This window comes from Cystoisospora suis (genome assembly GCF_002600585.1).
Source record: "Cystoisospora suis strain Wien I chromosome Unknown contig_5141, whole genome shotgun sequence".
Taxonomy (NCBI): Eukaryota; Apicomplexa; class Conoidasida; order Eucoccidiorida; family Sarcocystidae; genus Cystoisospora; species Cystoisospora suis.
In genome coordinates, this window is record NW_027157933.1 from 1 (window position 1) to 15,939 (window position 15,939).

A 15,939-nucleotide genomic window follows, 5' to 3' on the forward strand; every position below is an offset into this window, starting at 1 on the left:
GAGGGGGGGCGCCGACCCGTTTCTCTGAGGGATTGCCCATGCAGCACCCGATCTGCTGACCTGCCTGAAAGAGAAAGACTGTTAGCGCCGATTTCAAAACTCTACCGCAGTACTACCAGAACACTACATGTGAATTTTGTGTACCTTGTATCTCCCTCCCGCGTCTGCATGTGTACAGACTAGGGGGGTGGATGGTGAGCGTCTTGTCGGCCCGACAGCAAGTTCACTGTGCCGCATGCGAAGACCCACTCTTCACCGAGACACCAGCTACTGCTAGGCTAGATGTAAACCACCAGAGCGCGGATCAGACTAGCGGCAGCAGCAGGAGCGGTTCAGATTGGAGTAGATCTCGCTGCTGGTGAGGTACTTGGTCGATCCGACCTCACAGCTCCTGGAGTGACCTGGTGACCGGTGGGATGGCACCTCTCCCCCTGACAACCGCGACTCTGTACGCGAACGTAGTCCTCGACGGCAGCTTTCTCTCTACGCTACATGACGTTGAAATTTCAATTGGAAACAAGGGGTCGCGACGCACTAGGACAATCCGCCAGTGTCACGAGTTGCTACGAACTCAATGCTCGGTGCTCTTTACAAACAGGAGAGTCAGGTTCTTCCCGAACATGTCTTGTGTCTTCTCGAGGTCACCGAGCCACGATGGTCTCTGGCCTGTCGTGAGCGTGCGATTAACGACTGCTCGGCCGCGTGTCCGGGGTGAGTCGGCAATCACGGAAGCAGCTCAGGAGTACGGTAATTGTCTCGGCTTCTGTCGAAGCTGTCCGGGCTCGTCAGGAGTCTAATCCATAAGCGGATTCCGCAAACTGTTTCTCCCCTGAGACGTCTCTGGTAGAAATGGTGACGCTACCTCCTGGACGTGAAAGACAAGAGGATGGAAGCCTACCGGCAGTCTCCTCGCTCTTCATAGATCATTCTAGGAGGATACAGCGTGAGTCTCACGCTTGTGGCAACCGCCGATCTCTGGGTCACAATCTTTATGGGCTGTGTCTTTCGCTGGCTACTGTGCTAAAAGCGATTCAGCGATAGTGTGCCGACCCTGCGGGCACCACTCCTCGGCATGTGGCTCACACTCAGGAAAGAAAGCTTATGTGGTCCTGAAATTGTCGAACTGGGTCAAGACATGAGCGAAGACCACAATGCGATGCCTGTAATTGAGTTCCGGTGTTACTAGTCATATATGCTGGTAAAGAAAGCGACCTCTTGCGCTGGAGGGCTAGCGCCGATCATATCGAAGAAGCTTGTCTCGCAGAGATTCATGTATAGCCCCACATGGCGGACGATGAGAAGCGGTTTAGGTGGTGACTGCAGCCAGAAGCTGCAGTTACCGCCCCATTCCGAAGAGAGGGACTGTCCGGATGCGTAGGCGGTTGAGCTCCTCTCGGAGTTCATCGATTTCGTCAGTGTGTTTTCTCGCTGCTCGACGAAGCCGATCAATATATCGATTTCCTTCGAAAGAAGAGTACTTCGCAAAGGAACTGCTCGGCGCTGAACAGAGGAATGGAGAAGTAAGGAGGGCAGATTGTGAGATGATAATGGTACTAACCCCTCTGATCTGGCAGGGTTCTGTGAAACCTATCACGCTTGGTCAAAGACAACCTAACGCCCACTAAACAAGCCAGGTGATGCATATTACTCTGCATCTCCTGCTACTATCACCGGGCGTCTTTTCCCACCTTGCGGACGACCAAAGCACTGTCAACCTCTGTACCAACCGAAGACGTGCCACGACTGCGAAACTCCGAGAACGTATTTCTGCATGAGTGATTTCTTCGCGCCTGCAGTTGGCTGAGACCTCAACTAGGAGTCTCACTTGGAGCAAGTTCACTGTCTCGCCTATACGCCACAGGGGACTTCTCCCTTAGCTGGCGGATACGCTGGCGGTAGGCAACCCCACTCTGCAGTTCCTCTGCCGCCTGTTCCAGCGAAGCGTTTTCAAGCGTCTGCAGACATGGACACCGGCCGTGACGGGAAACAACCTGGCATGCAGCCTTCCTTCGGTCGAGCAATTTCTGGTTGTGTCCCCTGCCTCTCGAGAAGCTCTTCTGCGGCATCAGGGTTTCCGTCGGGGCCATCCTGTGGCCTACCGAACAAAAGGCTTCTCACTGACCGGAGAAATGATCTGAACACTTGCACTGATACGACAGCGCCGCACCCTAGCCTCGCGTACTTCAACACCACTCGGCACATAAGAAATGTATGTATTTCTGCTCGCTTTGACACCTCTCTCGTGACGAGCCATACTATTCGCTTGATTTCTTGCTTTAGATCGCGGATTTTCTTATCCAACAGGTCGAGTTGAGAGTCTCGGAAAGTCCCTCTTTGGGGACGGGCTTGCTCGATGGCGGTTGCTGCGATGCCACCAGGTACGGCCGAAGAGGTTGACGGGCTTTTTTCTTGAGCCTGCAGATCTGCCCTTTTCGCGCGCTGATGAGCTAAACAGAAAGGCACAGTTCGAAACACAGTCCTCAATGGCGCGTCCGATCCTGAGTAGATGTCGCCACACCGTAAAACCACACGACATGCGTGCCGGAACTGGTACTGCGGGGGTAATCACTAACGTCGTGAGAGAAACCTCAACAAGTACTAGAACGGCGTTACCTGCCGGGACCACTAACTATTGGAGCTGCCGACCTGTTGAAGGGACAGTTCCATACAGGCCCCTCTCCCCCGGTTTACCTGGCCACTGGAGCGCCCTTGATCCAGAGACCAACGGTATCAAGCTGTCTGAATCTTCGTGCCCGAGTAAACCCAGGTGCCAGTGCTTTTGACACGTGCCTACCAGCAGCCGCAAGGTATTTTTGCATTTCCTTCGTGACCCGAAGCATATGAACATCTTTTGTTCTTTCTTCAATGTCGTTTGCCTCGAGGTCTAGAACTCGCTTCTCCCAGTCCAGCATAACAATTTTCCGACGGAACTCCTGAGGAATCGAGCTTGAACAGAAACATGGAGCAGATGGGTGCAGCTGCAGCTGTTTCGAAACCTGCTAGCTAACTTGGGCGCGCTGCGCACACTGCAAGCAGAGCTCAACGCTTCCGAAAGCTCCGGATCGGTCCCTACAAGTCTTTTGTGGAGGGATCTGTGCTGCCTCGAGACATCGAAACACCATGAGCGTTTGCTCGCTCGGGCTTAGCTTATAGGTTTCGTTTTCTGACAGCGTCACTGAGTTGTACTACCCCCCTCCGGATACAGCACGATACAGCACTGTCCGGGCGTAGGTCCATCAGCAAAGCTCGCCACGTTTTTGTGCGGAATGAGGCCGCGTTCTGTGCACATGAAGGAATTCATTCACACTTGCAGCGTGTCTCTCTTCTCTGTATGGTCCCTTGTTACGGCAGACACCGTGGTTTTCTTGTGGGGGTGCGTGTCCACACTCCTCACCTTGACCATCTCGAGTGTATTGATCTTCTGCTTCCCGTTGAGAAGAATTGCGTTGTTGCAGTCATCGATAACATCTCGATGAACAAGACAGGCATCGTCATATGTGATGAGAGGCGTCGGCGACGTCACTTCCACTTGTCCCTGCTTGAGCTCAATCAGAAGCTTCACGTTCACTTCAAGCGTCTCCAGCTCTTTCCTCTGTTCCGATATCTTCTGCAAAAGCTTTGCCTCCTTGGCAGTGTTGCGTTTGTGGCTCTGTGAGAGAAACATCCGTCACAGTTCATCGAGTGGCGGGGTCCAGTACAGGTGAGCGCTCGGCAGTTGCGGCTTTCAAGAGCGGGACAAAAGCAAGCCAGAGGGCGCGTGGTAACGAAGCTGCCTGGTTCTCTGCGTCACTTCCGCGTAGCACGAGTGGCGAAAAACGAAAAAAGGACCACCATCAACTATGGAGCTGATAGCTGGTTCGGCACTCCGTTGAGCACTTCCTGGACCGGTCGCATTCCGTTAGAACGTGTCTCAACTCTACTGCAACACCAGAGAAGTTTGCAGACTTCGTTAAAAAGATTTCTTCGCTGACTGTGCCCGACAGGCGGTGGCGGCTAAAGGCCTTGGATCGCAGGTCCCTGGAAAAACTACCTGCTGAACATACGCCATGTAGCGCCGGGAATGGTCGAGAGCCGCAGCCGTTGCAGCCAGTCGTTGCTCTGTTTGGATCTTGTCGTGCCGGGCTTGAAGAACTTTGCGCACACACGCTTCGTCCACACCTTCAATGCCCTGGTACGCCCGCAATTCATCAGCATGCCTTAGAACCTGTGACGTCTGACGCACTTCGAAGCATGATGGTGAATTTAACGGCTTCGATCAGAGCTGTTGTAAGCGACTGCTCTCTGATGTGTTCACTCTGGCGTTCTGATCGAACAGAGACCCTCGGGGAGAGTACCAGAGACAGGAGCGCACTGGTAGCTTTCGTTTGGGGTCTCTGGAGTCGCCTAGGGACTCGAATGGTGGGACGCGGTCAACGTATAGCACTGATCCGTCTTCTTCGGGGAATACTGCTGTGCAGAATTGGTATCGGCCTTTGCTGAAGATGACTCGCCAACGGAGATAGCAGGCGAAAGGACCTAGCGAGCTTGCTGCACTAAAACTCGGACCAATGCTAGCTGGCCTAATTCTTACTTCCAGATCAGCGAGAACATCTGCGGCAGAAAGTGTCTCCGGAGAAAGCTCCGAGCTTTTCCCACTTGCAGCAGCCAAGTCGACAGTACTGCTTTGACCGCCACGTTTTGGCCTAGCGACGGACAAACGAACAACACTGCTAGTGGTAAGGAAGCTTTGCAGCGGAGATGTGATGCGAGTGGAGCGTGCGCAACTGGTGCCGAGTGGAAAATGGACACATGTGACACTTCAAGGGCTTGAAAATGTGTCAGCCTCATGATGTATTATATGGGAAGAACGTGTATCGCCTAGTAACGCCTTGGCTGTCCTTGGGCTTCTCTGGGACTGCCAGCTGTGCACCCCTGTCCTCGTTAGTTTCAATTCCCGTGGCAGGATGTCTCACCGCTGCTTGAAGAGAGTCATCATCGCGGCCATTGCTTCCCCTGGAATCTGCGCGTGATGGAGGAAACTGCGTATCGATGTCACGACTTCCTTGTCGGCCTGCTGAACTGTCTGATGCTGTTTTTCGAGAGCCTGACACTGTTCAGCAAAGTGACTGAGCTCTTGACCTTCTTGCTTCAACTTTTTGGAACACATGTACAGCTGCCGCAGGAGGTCATCGAGGGAGTCTGCCTTGTCAATGTTTGAATTGACCCACTCGAGGAGACTAACGCAGTAAAGCTCCTGTTTCAAAATGTCTCCCTCCATTTGTCTCCTGGAAGCACGAGGCCCGTGTGCCATGCACACCGCAGCTGCTTAGATCTCGAAAAAGTACTCAGCCTGTTAGGCTACAGTGTGGTTCAACACAGGGTGAGTATCCTTGAAAGCTCCGGAGCCCCTGCCAGCCTCCTGCTGCCTGGCGCCAGTTCCGGTGTGGCGCTTTCACGGTACCCGTGACCAGACAAGGCGGTGATCGCGTATTACTCTCCCTACGGTAAAAGGGGGCTAGCGACAAGGCGCCGAGGCGCAACGGTATGTGGCCTCTCTTACTTCATCGGCAGCTCACGTCGTATTGCTTACTGTTTCAGCTGGAGTTCTTGGAAACGAGAAGCGAACTTTTGCCTTAGCTCTTTGATCTCTTCCCTGTCGACAACAAAAGCGGGAACACATTCGTACAGTCGTGTTCGCTACATCCGCGGTGTTTCAACGAGGCGCTCTAGCATCGTTCGAAGGCAGCCTCTGCTCCAGCATACTCTAGTTGAGGCGCCGTAACATGGACTGAAATACATCGCGATCAACTGACATTTGCTCCCATAGTGACCAATCTCGTCGACCGAGTCCTGTGAGACTACTGGAGTGCCGAACCAAAACAGCGGCCGCAAACCTTACCACTCACCGCAGCCGATGCAGTTCCCCCTCGAGCTTCTTCCGATATGTCTCTTGAAGGTCGGCCAGCTGCCTCGCCTTCTCTTCATATTCTGCAAACTTCTTCTTTTGCAAGTCTGTCATTTCTTCTGGTTTCACCGTCTCCATCCAGGGTTCCCTGTGTGCGTGCAGGGTGCAACCACACCTGGTGGCATCAGTACCGTTATTGTAGCTATTCTTAGTCACGAATCTTCACTAAATGAAATCGAAAGTCTTTGCAGAGAGGCAGTGCTGCTACTCGGTAAGTCCTCTCCCCTACATATCTTAAGACTGCAGACCGTTAGGAAGGTCGAGCACGTAGCTGGAGAAGACCCGAAAGGTGAACGCATCTTGTTGCCAGCTCGCAGTGCTGTCCCTGACAAAATATCCTGGGCTTGCCTCAGCAATGAGGAAACCCTGACTCACTTTTCAACAGTCATTTCTAGAGCACTCATGTCCTTCTTGCTTTTCAACTGGCCACCCATCATCTGCTGCAAGGCGCGCACTGAGGCCTCGTCGAGCCCCAAGTCGTTAAGATGACTCTGACCCTCTTCATCTTCCTTATCCTCGGCAATAAACCACTCCGGCAGCTCACCCATCTCTGCAAGGACATCCTGTTCTGTCACCTGTAACGGATATGAAGCAGACGCAGTCGACAGCAAGATGTGGGATCAGCTCCTGCGAGTCTGTCGACAATACCGACCCAACGTGCCGTCACCGCACTGCAGCCAGTGGCGGAGTACGTCTGCAGAAGGTACCGATGGGCTGCCCTACAACCTCTGCGTACTCGCATCAGGAAGCCGCCGGTTACGTGGACGGTCTGATACTGTCCCGTCGGCGGGTCGCGGCACCTCAGTCGCGAACAGTGCAAGTTCCGCTGGCTTTTGCAGAGACAGCTGGACCTTTCAAGCAAGAGAATGTGTCATACCTTTAGCAGCGACTCCGGGTCCTCGCAACTAGGGCAACTGTAGGCGGTTACACCAGCATCCCGCTTGAGCTCGGACGCAATAGTTCGTGCCTTTTTGACGCGTTGATTGATCTGCTCAACTGTTCTCTTTTTCTCACTTAGAACGCCGTCAAACACGTGGTTGAAAGCTCTTCTAATCTTAGCTCACACAGATGTCCACAGCAACACGCGCTGCGGCTCTCATCTCTGCACTGCTTGCTTCCCTATAGTCTGAGACACTGTGCAATCTAAACGGACGAGGAGAGAAGAGTCCACGCATTCTGGAGCCGCCGGAGTTGTCGCCTTACACGGGCAGGAAGCCGTCCCTTTTCTTTTGTTGTCTGCTAGAAGGAATGGTGGTCAGGGCCGCGAACTGTGTAGTCTTGCTTGCCTGAGTGTGACGCGGCGTGATTCTTGCGTCCACCCAGAGCCCCACCAGCAATCTTGGTTGGCACTGACGCCAGGACGGGTAATGGGGAGTGTCACAAAGAAATCTGTTCTTTCTCGCCAGCCACAACGATTCTCTCTTAGGCCACCGGCTGAGGGAGTGCGAGGCAGGGGGGTGGCTGATACCACCGCCCGTAGGACCGCGTGTACGACAGCAGAGATGTGCGTGTTCAGAAAACGGAATCACTTGCGCGAAACTGTGGGGGTTGCAAGGTTGGACAGCCGTAATATTTGGAGTGTTCGAGCTCACTGCCGTGGCCAGTTTGTTGAGCAAGCAGCACTGAATGCGTCGTCGCGACATCGAAAGTATCTCGGTGGGGGCATAAAGAAGTTCTCTCAGACGCTGCACTTCATCGAAGGCTGCTCCGTTCTCCTCAGTCGCCGCTGGCAAAGGAAACAGATTTCCACAGTTGCTCTTCTTCACTCCCCTTCCCGTCACGGGACAGTCCAAGTGAACTGAGGTGAGATGGGCCCGCCGCCAAGGTGATCTGGTCAGCAAAACGCAGTTTGGCTAGTCCCATCAACCACTGCCACCAAATGCGAACTAATCTCTCGTCACTACGTTTGCCTCAGCGGGCGCCTTAATCGGGGAGTGCAGACGCGCTTCCGTGATAATGCCAACCAGTCAGGAGTATCCGCTGCTGTCGCTGGCTGAACGCCTCGTCAGCGGGGAATGACAACTCGAGGCCATACAATTTCCGGCGCTACAGCGCTGCAGTACAACAATGTGCTAATCCATATGAAGGTCGCGTCATATGGTGGGCGACATGTCGGGCAGCTTACGCCGGTTTCCGGCCCAGGCGTGGACTATGTATTCCTCTGCCATGCTATCCATCCACGGCGTTGTTACGACCTCGTCCTCAACTTTCATCTTCATCAATGACAAGTCCACTGCATTGACTTTGCTCAGCCAGTCTTTCTCCATTCGTTCCATCCGTCTGCGCAGACCCGAAAACAGCGGGGACGGTTGCTGTTGGGGCCGGCAGCAGCGTCTGCCAGCTTGTCGTCCCCGGATTGCTCGGGTGGTACTGTATCCTCATTAGCCAAGCACGGAGGGCACAGGGACGATATCTTCTTGAGACCCACCGGAGAAACACAACTTTTTTCTCGAGGACCTCTTGGGCCGCAGGCGGCTGTCGCAGCGGGAAATCTCGGACCATAGCTCTCTCGCTGTCGTCGAGAGCTGTTAGCGCTCGACCCGGTCTATCCATAGATTTCCAGAGTTTTTCGGTAAACCTGTCTCTCAGGACGCGGCAGGCGAGTTTCTGGAGCTCCAAGTGCGTTCGCAGCCCTTCCATCTGACTCCTCGCATCCTGCTGTATACGCTGGCGTGTTTCCGTGTCGATGCAGAACTCCTCGCGATCCAGCGCTTCCAGTGGAGTGCTAGCCTGCAGTCAAAGCGAGCAACACCCACACGCGCCGTAGAAAACTGCGCCTCACGGTGACAACGTAGTCGAGGACGAAGAACTCTCGGGGTAAAAGGAACTCGTGCTTGGCGTCCGCGGCGACACTCCCCTTAGAGGCTCTCTACCCGGGACCGAGGTCGTTGCGCGTAGAGAAACCAGCTTGCATACCTCGTTCTCCTGAATAAGTACAGCCAGCCCTGCCCGTAAAGCTTCCATCTCTTCCTCTAGTCCTTCTTTTGCATCATATACTTTGGCAGCCGCCTCAGCGTCACCCAGGCAAAGCCATTGCAGGCGGGTTTCCAAGGACGGTTGTACAGGGGTCCAAACTGCTATAAGCGGGTCCGGGCTACCCAAGGCGATTCGTCGTCCGCATGGGCCTCCGCCGACGCGATCATCGCAACTGTAACAGGCATGTACTCATCACGCTGCAAGAATTATGCAAGCGTTCTTCAATAAACAGCTCCCTTGGATCTCCCACATCAGCACCGAACATGAGAAGCGAAGACCCTGGCCACCCTTTTCACTGCACCGTGGCTAGCTCAGGGCTGCCTCCTCGTTCGTAATGCTAGGTCTTTTAGCGATTGTCTCCGTCAGTATATGCCCGCAAACGATGAGACAAATCCCCTCTAGTAGTCGCAGCAAAGTTGGCGCCTGCACCTCGTAGGTGTCTGCCTTTATGTGGTCAACCGTGCCGACAAAGCAGAAAGAACTGTCCCGCACTCCAGCATCCAAAGAGGTACACGGACTGCGGACGTACGAGGGAGAGAGTTACTCGCCCTACGTTGAAGTGCCGGCCCGCTTGAAAGTGCAGACGCTTAACTTCTTGAGGATGACTGCGTCGGGCTACTATGGGCGGGGACACAGTGAAGCACACTTACAACTCCACGGTGGCTGCGTCATGGTTTTCAAGGAGAATCTGAACGCCAGCACCCTCCTGTCGAAACATTTCCCTCATTCTAGGGACGGTACCGGACGGCCGCCAAAGGAGAAACCCGTCGCTTGGGCTACAGCTCCCAAGAAGCATGTGTCCACTTCTTCCCACTGACAACGCCGCGGTAACGGATAATGTCTCCGCGGAGTCGCTACTTCTATGTGGTTCTTGACTCCAGAGGAGTCCGAAGCTGCTCTGCTCGTCGTGTTTGGGGCAAGTGGCTCCAACGTGTGGCAGCCGGACTCCATAAACGCTGCCATCGAAAGCGGCCGCGACGAGATCTACGCCCTGCTGTGTTTTCCCTGCTGCTGCCGAGGACTCGTCGGAGCCACACGCGGTGGTCGTCGGGGCTGTCAGACAGTGAAGTGGAGTACTGGATATCACAAAGGTTTGGAGAGGGACGGCTGGAGAGCTCAGGTGAGCGCTGCGTAGGTCGCTCATGCCATGATTTCGCAGAAGGTCGGGACCGTCAAAGCACCAAATTTCCCCAGTTGCTGTGCCCAGGTAGATCCCGGAGTTGGTAACGCACATCGAGGAGGGCAAGCACGCGACCTGGACCAGCTTGACCCGACACTGAACGCATGACACACAAAGAGGACAACTACGGAGTTTTAGAAAAGATGTCTATTTTTGCGCCATCGGGCTTCCAAATGCCACAGCTACGCTGGCGTTATCTTCGAATCGACTGGGCCTGTCGGCGTGCCCCCAGGGGTAGCTCTGTGCGGTTCAGCAGAACTCAATCGGGCATCCACGCCCGGGGGAGTCTGACAGTTCTGTTACAGTATCTACGACCTACCGCCATCATTCGCTGCTTACCTCCTCTGACAGTTCCGCGGTGCATGGCAAGTATGTGGGTGGCGGAGCACTGACAAAAAAAATGGCGTTGACCGTAGGTACGTCTTGGACACCAGCAATACAGCCGCAGCAGACCAGCCATCCCGAGGGCAGCCTCGGGGACCTCGACTCGGGCGGCGCCCGTAGCCAACCAAGCGAGTTGCACAGTAACACAGGACTCTCTTGTCTGCTGTCACTCTCCGTTGATGTTACTTTCCTCCCTTTTAATTCCTGAATTGCAGAGAGGAGGCTTGACAGAACACCGACACTGAGTTCTCGCGTCTCTTAGACCCTGGTAAAGTTTAACGTGCAAGCTGGGGGTGCCCGTCCTTCGCGGCCGCACAGGCTCCGAATTCCTGTTTGTTCGCGCGTACCTGCTGCGTGAATCCAAGACTTCCAGACAAGGAAATAGTACCCAGGACAACGATGTCGCGCTGCGCATCTGCAGTGACACAAAGCTTTCCTCCCGCTGCCCTCAGAAATACCAATGTATCCGCGTCCTGAAGCGAACCCCAGAGGATAGACGAAAATCCCTTGTATTTCTGCTCTTCCGGACACAGGACTAAGGCCCTGACAGTCCCTTCTTGCAGTCTGCGGGCAGGACATACCACCAGTTGACGAGTGTTACGAAAAGTACCTTACACCGGGAGATCGGCTGGATAAAGGTACTGAGAGGTGCCTTTCCATCCGCCGTCTTGAGGAGAGCTCACAGAAGTCGTGGTCACCTGCAGCTGCGATCGGACAGCATTGCTGCCGGAGACCAACCTGATCTCCTTTACCACTGTGCCGACAGCAAAGTCGACCCAACGGATCACGCCGCTCTCGCTAGCGACCAGTAGGATCTGTCCGAGCTCTGGATGCGCAACCGGAGGTGCCAAACAGCTTATACGTGTCGGCAGCATCATTTGGCATCTCGGCAGACATTTGGTTTGCACGCATGATTCGCGGGGGTCTTCCGCCAGCTCCACACTCCAACGCCTGCAATTGCACAGCCGGTGAAAGGTGCCTCAAGCATGCACACGCTATTGCTGATTCCTGCTGTCCCTTCGGTATTCCCCCGAAGTACGTGCTTCCCCGACGTTTTCGGAAGCATCTAGCCTACCCACCCGTTACTTTCGGGCGCTGACTTCAGGGCTTCCGGCTCTGCAGACTTTTCTCATCCCAGTCGAACACGGGGTTTCCAAACGCTCTTGTTGTACTCATTTTTTAGGCCATTCAAGTCTTTACCCTCTCGTGCTGGCACGTTGGTCCGCGAAAAAGCAGAAGAGGAAGCTCGGTCTCACCGGAGAAGTCCAGACTCCCCAGCGATGTAGACGTCAATTTCTGCCCCAGACTTCGACTCGAGCTGTCTCTCTTCTCCAAAGCAAATGCCGATAAGCTGGTCTTGTGCACTGAACCCCAGCAGCTTAGACTCGAGCTGTATATCCCTGGAGTACGCAGAGCAGGCGTCACCTCCCGTCATTCAACATGTTTGTCTACGGTAAACGTTACACACGGGATTCCTCTTGCAGTTCGCTGGCGCTGATTAGGAAGGATGGTCTCTCTCATCCTCCACTGGTGAGTTTTCCGGGTGCACCTAAAGGGGCGGCGACGATTCTGGGCTGGCACGAACTCAGTACCTCAGAGCGGGGCACACGGGGGGCGGGCGGTCTCGCGACGGGCAGGCAGGCAGAGAATACCATCTGCAGCAGTCTACCGTATCTTCTCAGCTAGCGCCGTCTCCTACAGCGTAGAATGCAGTCGAACCGTACTCGATCTCGTCGTCACCATCTTCGTCGTCTTCTGGATGCATTCGGGCGGCCGTAGTTTTGGGCATGGGTAGCTGTGAGGCTCGTCGCGAGCCTGTCTGCGGACAAAGAGAGAGAGGAGCTTTGCGGATTCGCGAAATGCGAGTCAGCTACACTCCTTCTCCTTTTCGGCAATCAGAGTGCATGTCCGGTTTGAAGCATCTATATGCTTGGTACGAGAAGCCCCGGACAATCCAGACAGAAGCTCCTTCTCTCGGAGCAAAGATTTCCCGGGAGAAGCAGACTGGTGTGCTGAGGCGAGGCCGTCCACAGCCCTGGTTGGTGGGAGGTGCCGATGGTCGCGTGTCCATCATATCGGCAACACGTAGACGAGGGCGGCGGAGAGAAAGGCCGCGTGCCGTGCATATTCCCTACGAGTGTAATACCCCGTTGCAGCCGTGCAGACACACAACAGAGCTGGACGACAACAACTGCGAAAAACCCGGACATACTCCCGCACAGCAAAGGCCTCCGAGAAGACGTGCCTTTCGTCAGGCTAACAGGACAGGCACCCACTGGAAGTTTCACAGCCGCCGGATGGCGAGGCCGAACCCACACGGACGTCTCTGGCTGCGCAATACGTACCCCCACTTGCCCTGCCGACGAACGAGGCAACAGAATTTGCCAGACGGAGCCGTCCGACAGCTGGAGACAGACAGATCCGCGGCGGCCGTCTAGTGCAGCACGTAGGATTGTACGTTCCTGGCTTCCCATCAACGCTTCTTTTGCACCTGCAGCCTTAAAGCACGAAAGAGTCGGGAAAGTGCAAGCCGTCCGCTTCGGCGATTTTGTTGCGGATGGGTGCATTGTTTTAGGAGGACTGCACAGCTGTTCAGCAACACAGCAGGGCGGCGGCGACCGTGGAAAGGCAGCGTCCCTTGCGCATCGCAGAACACAAGGAGCTTAGTAGGCGGAGGTAGTTCCAGTGGATAAGCAGACAGGAAAGATTCATCCGCGACTAAGGCAGGCCTGCGGCTGTTCCGGGGCCTCGCGTCCATACTGGCGTTCTGAGGTATGATGCCAGAGGCGGCAATTCTCAGCTACTGCACAAACTGCTTTAGTTTCACGGTCGGTTCGCTCGCTCATTCACACCACGCAGTACGTCACACGAATCTCACAGTATTCTTCAGGAATACCTCGCCAACAGGACTATCAATAGAGATCGAGACCTGACGGGCCCACCAACCTGCGAGTCAGCTAAGTCGAGTTCGCCTCTCTTGATGACCAAGAAGAGGAGAGTGGAGAGGGCTTGTCCTGGAATATCGGCTCCGAGGGGGACTTGGTGATGGGGATGAGCCAAAACTTGGTTTGCTAGTTCCCGGAGTGCAGCCCCGGAGTCTGACACGTTCTGAAGAAAGGGAAGTAGAGCGGTATGACAAACTGTTGCCAGTGCACAAAGCCCAAAGAATATTCAGTATCGCTCGCCGCTCAGCACCTTCCTCCGGCACACACAGTCTCGAAGTCCTGTGGAAGACGGTCCGAGCACTACCGCGGGAGAGCAGGGAAGACTGTCAAAGAAACGCAACGCGCTCCGCCAGCGTTGGTCCGGACCGCAGCGGGCTCTGTTCAGCCTCGAGAAAGTGCAGCTACGGACAGGTCAAGAAGGAGGAGTTGCACACTGGAGGGAGTGCGGGCTACGGTGCCGCGCAGCACCCGCCCCTGCGTGCAGACAGGGACGGGTGCTAGGCACAGCAGCTAGGAATGTCCTGCGCTACCCGGCGTTCTTTTTCATGTGAGGTACATGCGACAGTATCTCGTTGACCGTCTCGCCTCCTTACATCCGTCTCAGATCCTTGGAGATAAGTTCGGTCGTCGAATGGATGTGCGAAGTCGGTATTGCACTTCAAGAATAGCACGGAGAGGTTCTCATGAAAGGTGATGAGAAATGGGTCAGCGAAGATCAAGCTTGTTATAGGCGACGGCGCCAGAAAAGTGAAAAGGATGTTTGGGCTTAGAACGCTCCCTTCATCAGTAAATTGGTAGACGAGAACCACAGCCGAACTCGTGGCAACGCAGCAGCACGTCGTCTTGTCCTTCTTTTTCAGAATTACAGGAACCCAAGACACGTCGGTAACGGTGTGCTGGGCCAGGTTACAGGCTTCCACTAAGCTGCCCGTGGCCGGCTCTGCGCACGAGGGCGCCTGGAGCAGCTCGAGGAAAGAGAGGCTTGAAGAAGAATAGAGGGCGAGAAGCTGGGAGTTTGTCGGACAAACTGATATTCGGTCAGGCCTGCAGGCTTGACACAAAGAGTGAACGACGGAAGCACAGATCAAAAACACAGTCGGTCGTGGAAGGAGCGACGCAGGATGGCCTGGATTACGCTGTCATTGGGCTAAGCCAACAAGAATGCCTTCAGTCGGCGCAGCAAACTAAAGTGAACATGCGCGCTTCTGAAGTGCTTGGCCCTGTAAGTGTCGTCTACAACCCGCGGGGGTCACTGCACCACGCCGAAGGAGACGATCAGAAAGACCGTTGACTTGCTCAGGTTGTCTTCCGCAACCCCTGCGTTGTCGCCATCATCAAGTGACCGAAACGGGCAGGCTGTCTTCCGGCTTCCGTCATTGATATGTGCAGCGCAGGCCCCCACCGACACTCTCCGATCTCTGCTGGCGCTTCTACCGGCACAGCAGGCATTCTGCATTCTGAGGTGGCACCGTGGGATGACAAGCGCCTTGCTCACACAGAGTATTTCCTAGATGTTTGCTGCCCGCTCACCCATGCTGTTTGATTCGACATCAACGTTCGCGATCTGCGTGCAAGTCGCCGTTTCGAAAACACTAAGGCGAACAACGGTTTGGATGTGAGTGTCTCCAAGGGGGCACGTGGCGCTCAGTTCTAACTCGAGATCGTCGCACGTCTCCGGCGCTGCACCTTGCTGGTCGTCTGTCGATTGCTTCAGTCCTGTAGAGACTGTATAGAGCCGCGTTCCGCAGTCACTGAACTGAATTGCTTGGACAGAGAGGACGCCGGGACTGCCTTCGCAGATCCCGGCAATTGCGACTCGCCCGTTAGCCTCCGCCCGCAGCAGAAAAATACGGGGGTCAGGGCCAGCCTCCACACAAGCAACAAGCCGCTGCTTTAGGCAGGCAGTGCATTGATCCAGCTGGATCGATACTGACGTATCGTCTTCTGCGTGAGCTTCAGGTCTCAAGTCGACGCAGGCAACGTCATCCCGGCGGGACGCTGAGTCCGACGAGTCACGGGCTTCACAATGGATGGCCGTAGTTTGCTCCGGTGAAACATCATCGTTTGTGAACCCCACGAGTCGACGACTGCGCTTGTCCAAGTCCCAAAGGCAAAGACTGTTTCCTACTAACGTGCAGAGTGTGGCCGGTTCTACAAAGTGAAGGCCTCCAGTCAAGGAACCCTCTGCGTACAGCAGCTCCGGAAAGCGGGACCGAGAGTCCCTTCCTGCCCTGCCGTTTCTGTGCTCCATATTGGCTGGGGCAGTCTTGTTATCCGTCAGCTTCCCGTCCGCATCGTCCAAAACTGCTGATACCGTGGCAAGTTCTGGCCTTCCGAACTCTACGCGCACATCGTTGACCTCCTGCCTCCAGGCTACCTTTGCAGCTAGGTGACTGGAAAAGAATACATTTTGGGTTGCCTGCCCAGGCCTCGCCTTCGGACAGAAGCCGCGAGACGGACTGTAAGCAGACAAGACCAGCGTCAGGCTTTATCCGTCTCCCGCTGTTCCC

At 55.0% G+C, this 15,939-nt stretch overlaps 2 protein-coding genes across 2 annotated transcripts; both read right to left on the reverse strand.

Annotated features, from left to right (window-relative positions):
• Positions 1–1,336: 1,336 nt before the first annotated feature.
• Positions 1,337–10,425, reverse strand: CSUI_008898 (transmembrane; the record flags this gene model as incomplete). Its single annotated transcript, XM_068069017.1, is given in 19 exon segments — positions 1,337–1,500; positions 1,826–1,955; positions 2,257–2,447; positions 2,795–2,933; positions 3,395–3,649; positions 4,031–4,204; positions 4,571–4,682; positions 4,953–5,264; positions 5,570–5,632; positions 5,886–6,032; positions 6,320–6,519; positions 6,822–6,998; positions 7,009–7,087; positions 7,148–7,670; positions 8,070–8,224; positions 8,235–8,674; positions 8,861–9,092; positions 9,571–10,196; positions 10,420–10,425. The coding sequence occupies 19 exon segments, from the start codon at positions 10,423–10,425 to the stop codon at positions 1,337–1,339; spliced, it is 4,125 nt and encodes a 1,374-aa protein (XP_067919003.1).
• Positions 10,426–10,759: 334 nt separating this feature from the next.
• Positions 10,760–14,572, reverse strand: CSUI_008899 (uncharacterized protein; the record flags this gene model as incomplete). The annotated part of the gene is made up of 8 exons (XM_068069018.1): positions 10,760–11,048; positions 11,223–11,435; positions 11,741–11,874; positions 12,184–12,303; positions 12,830–12,975; positions 13,427–13,592; positions 14,023–14,473; positions 14,565–14,572. The coding sequence occupies 8 exons, from the start codon at positions 14,570–14,572 to the stop codon at positions 10,760–10,762; spliced, it is 1,527 nt and encodes a 508-aa protein (XP_067919004.1).
• Between the last annotated feature and the right edge of the window lie 1,367 nt (positions 14,573–15,939).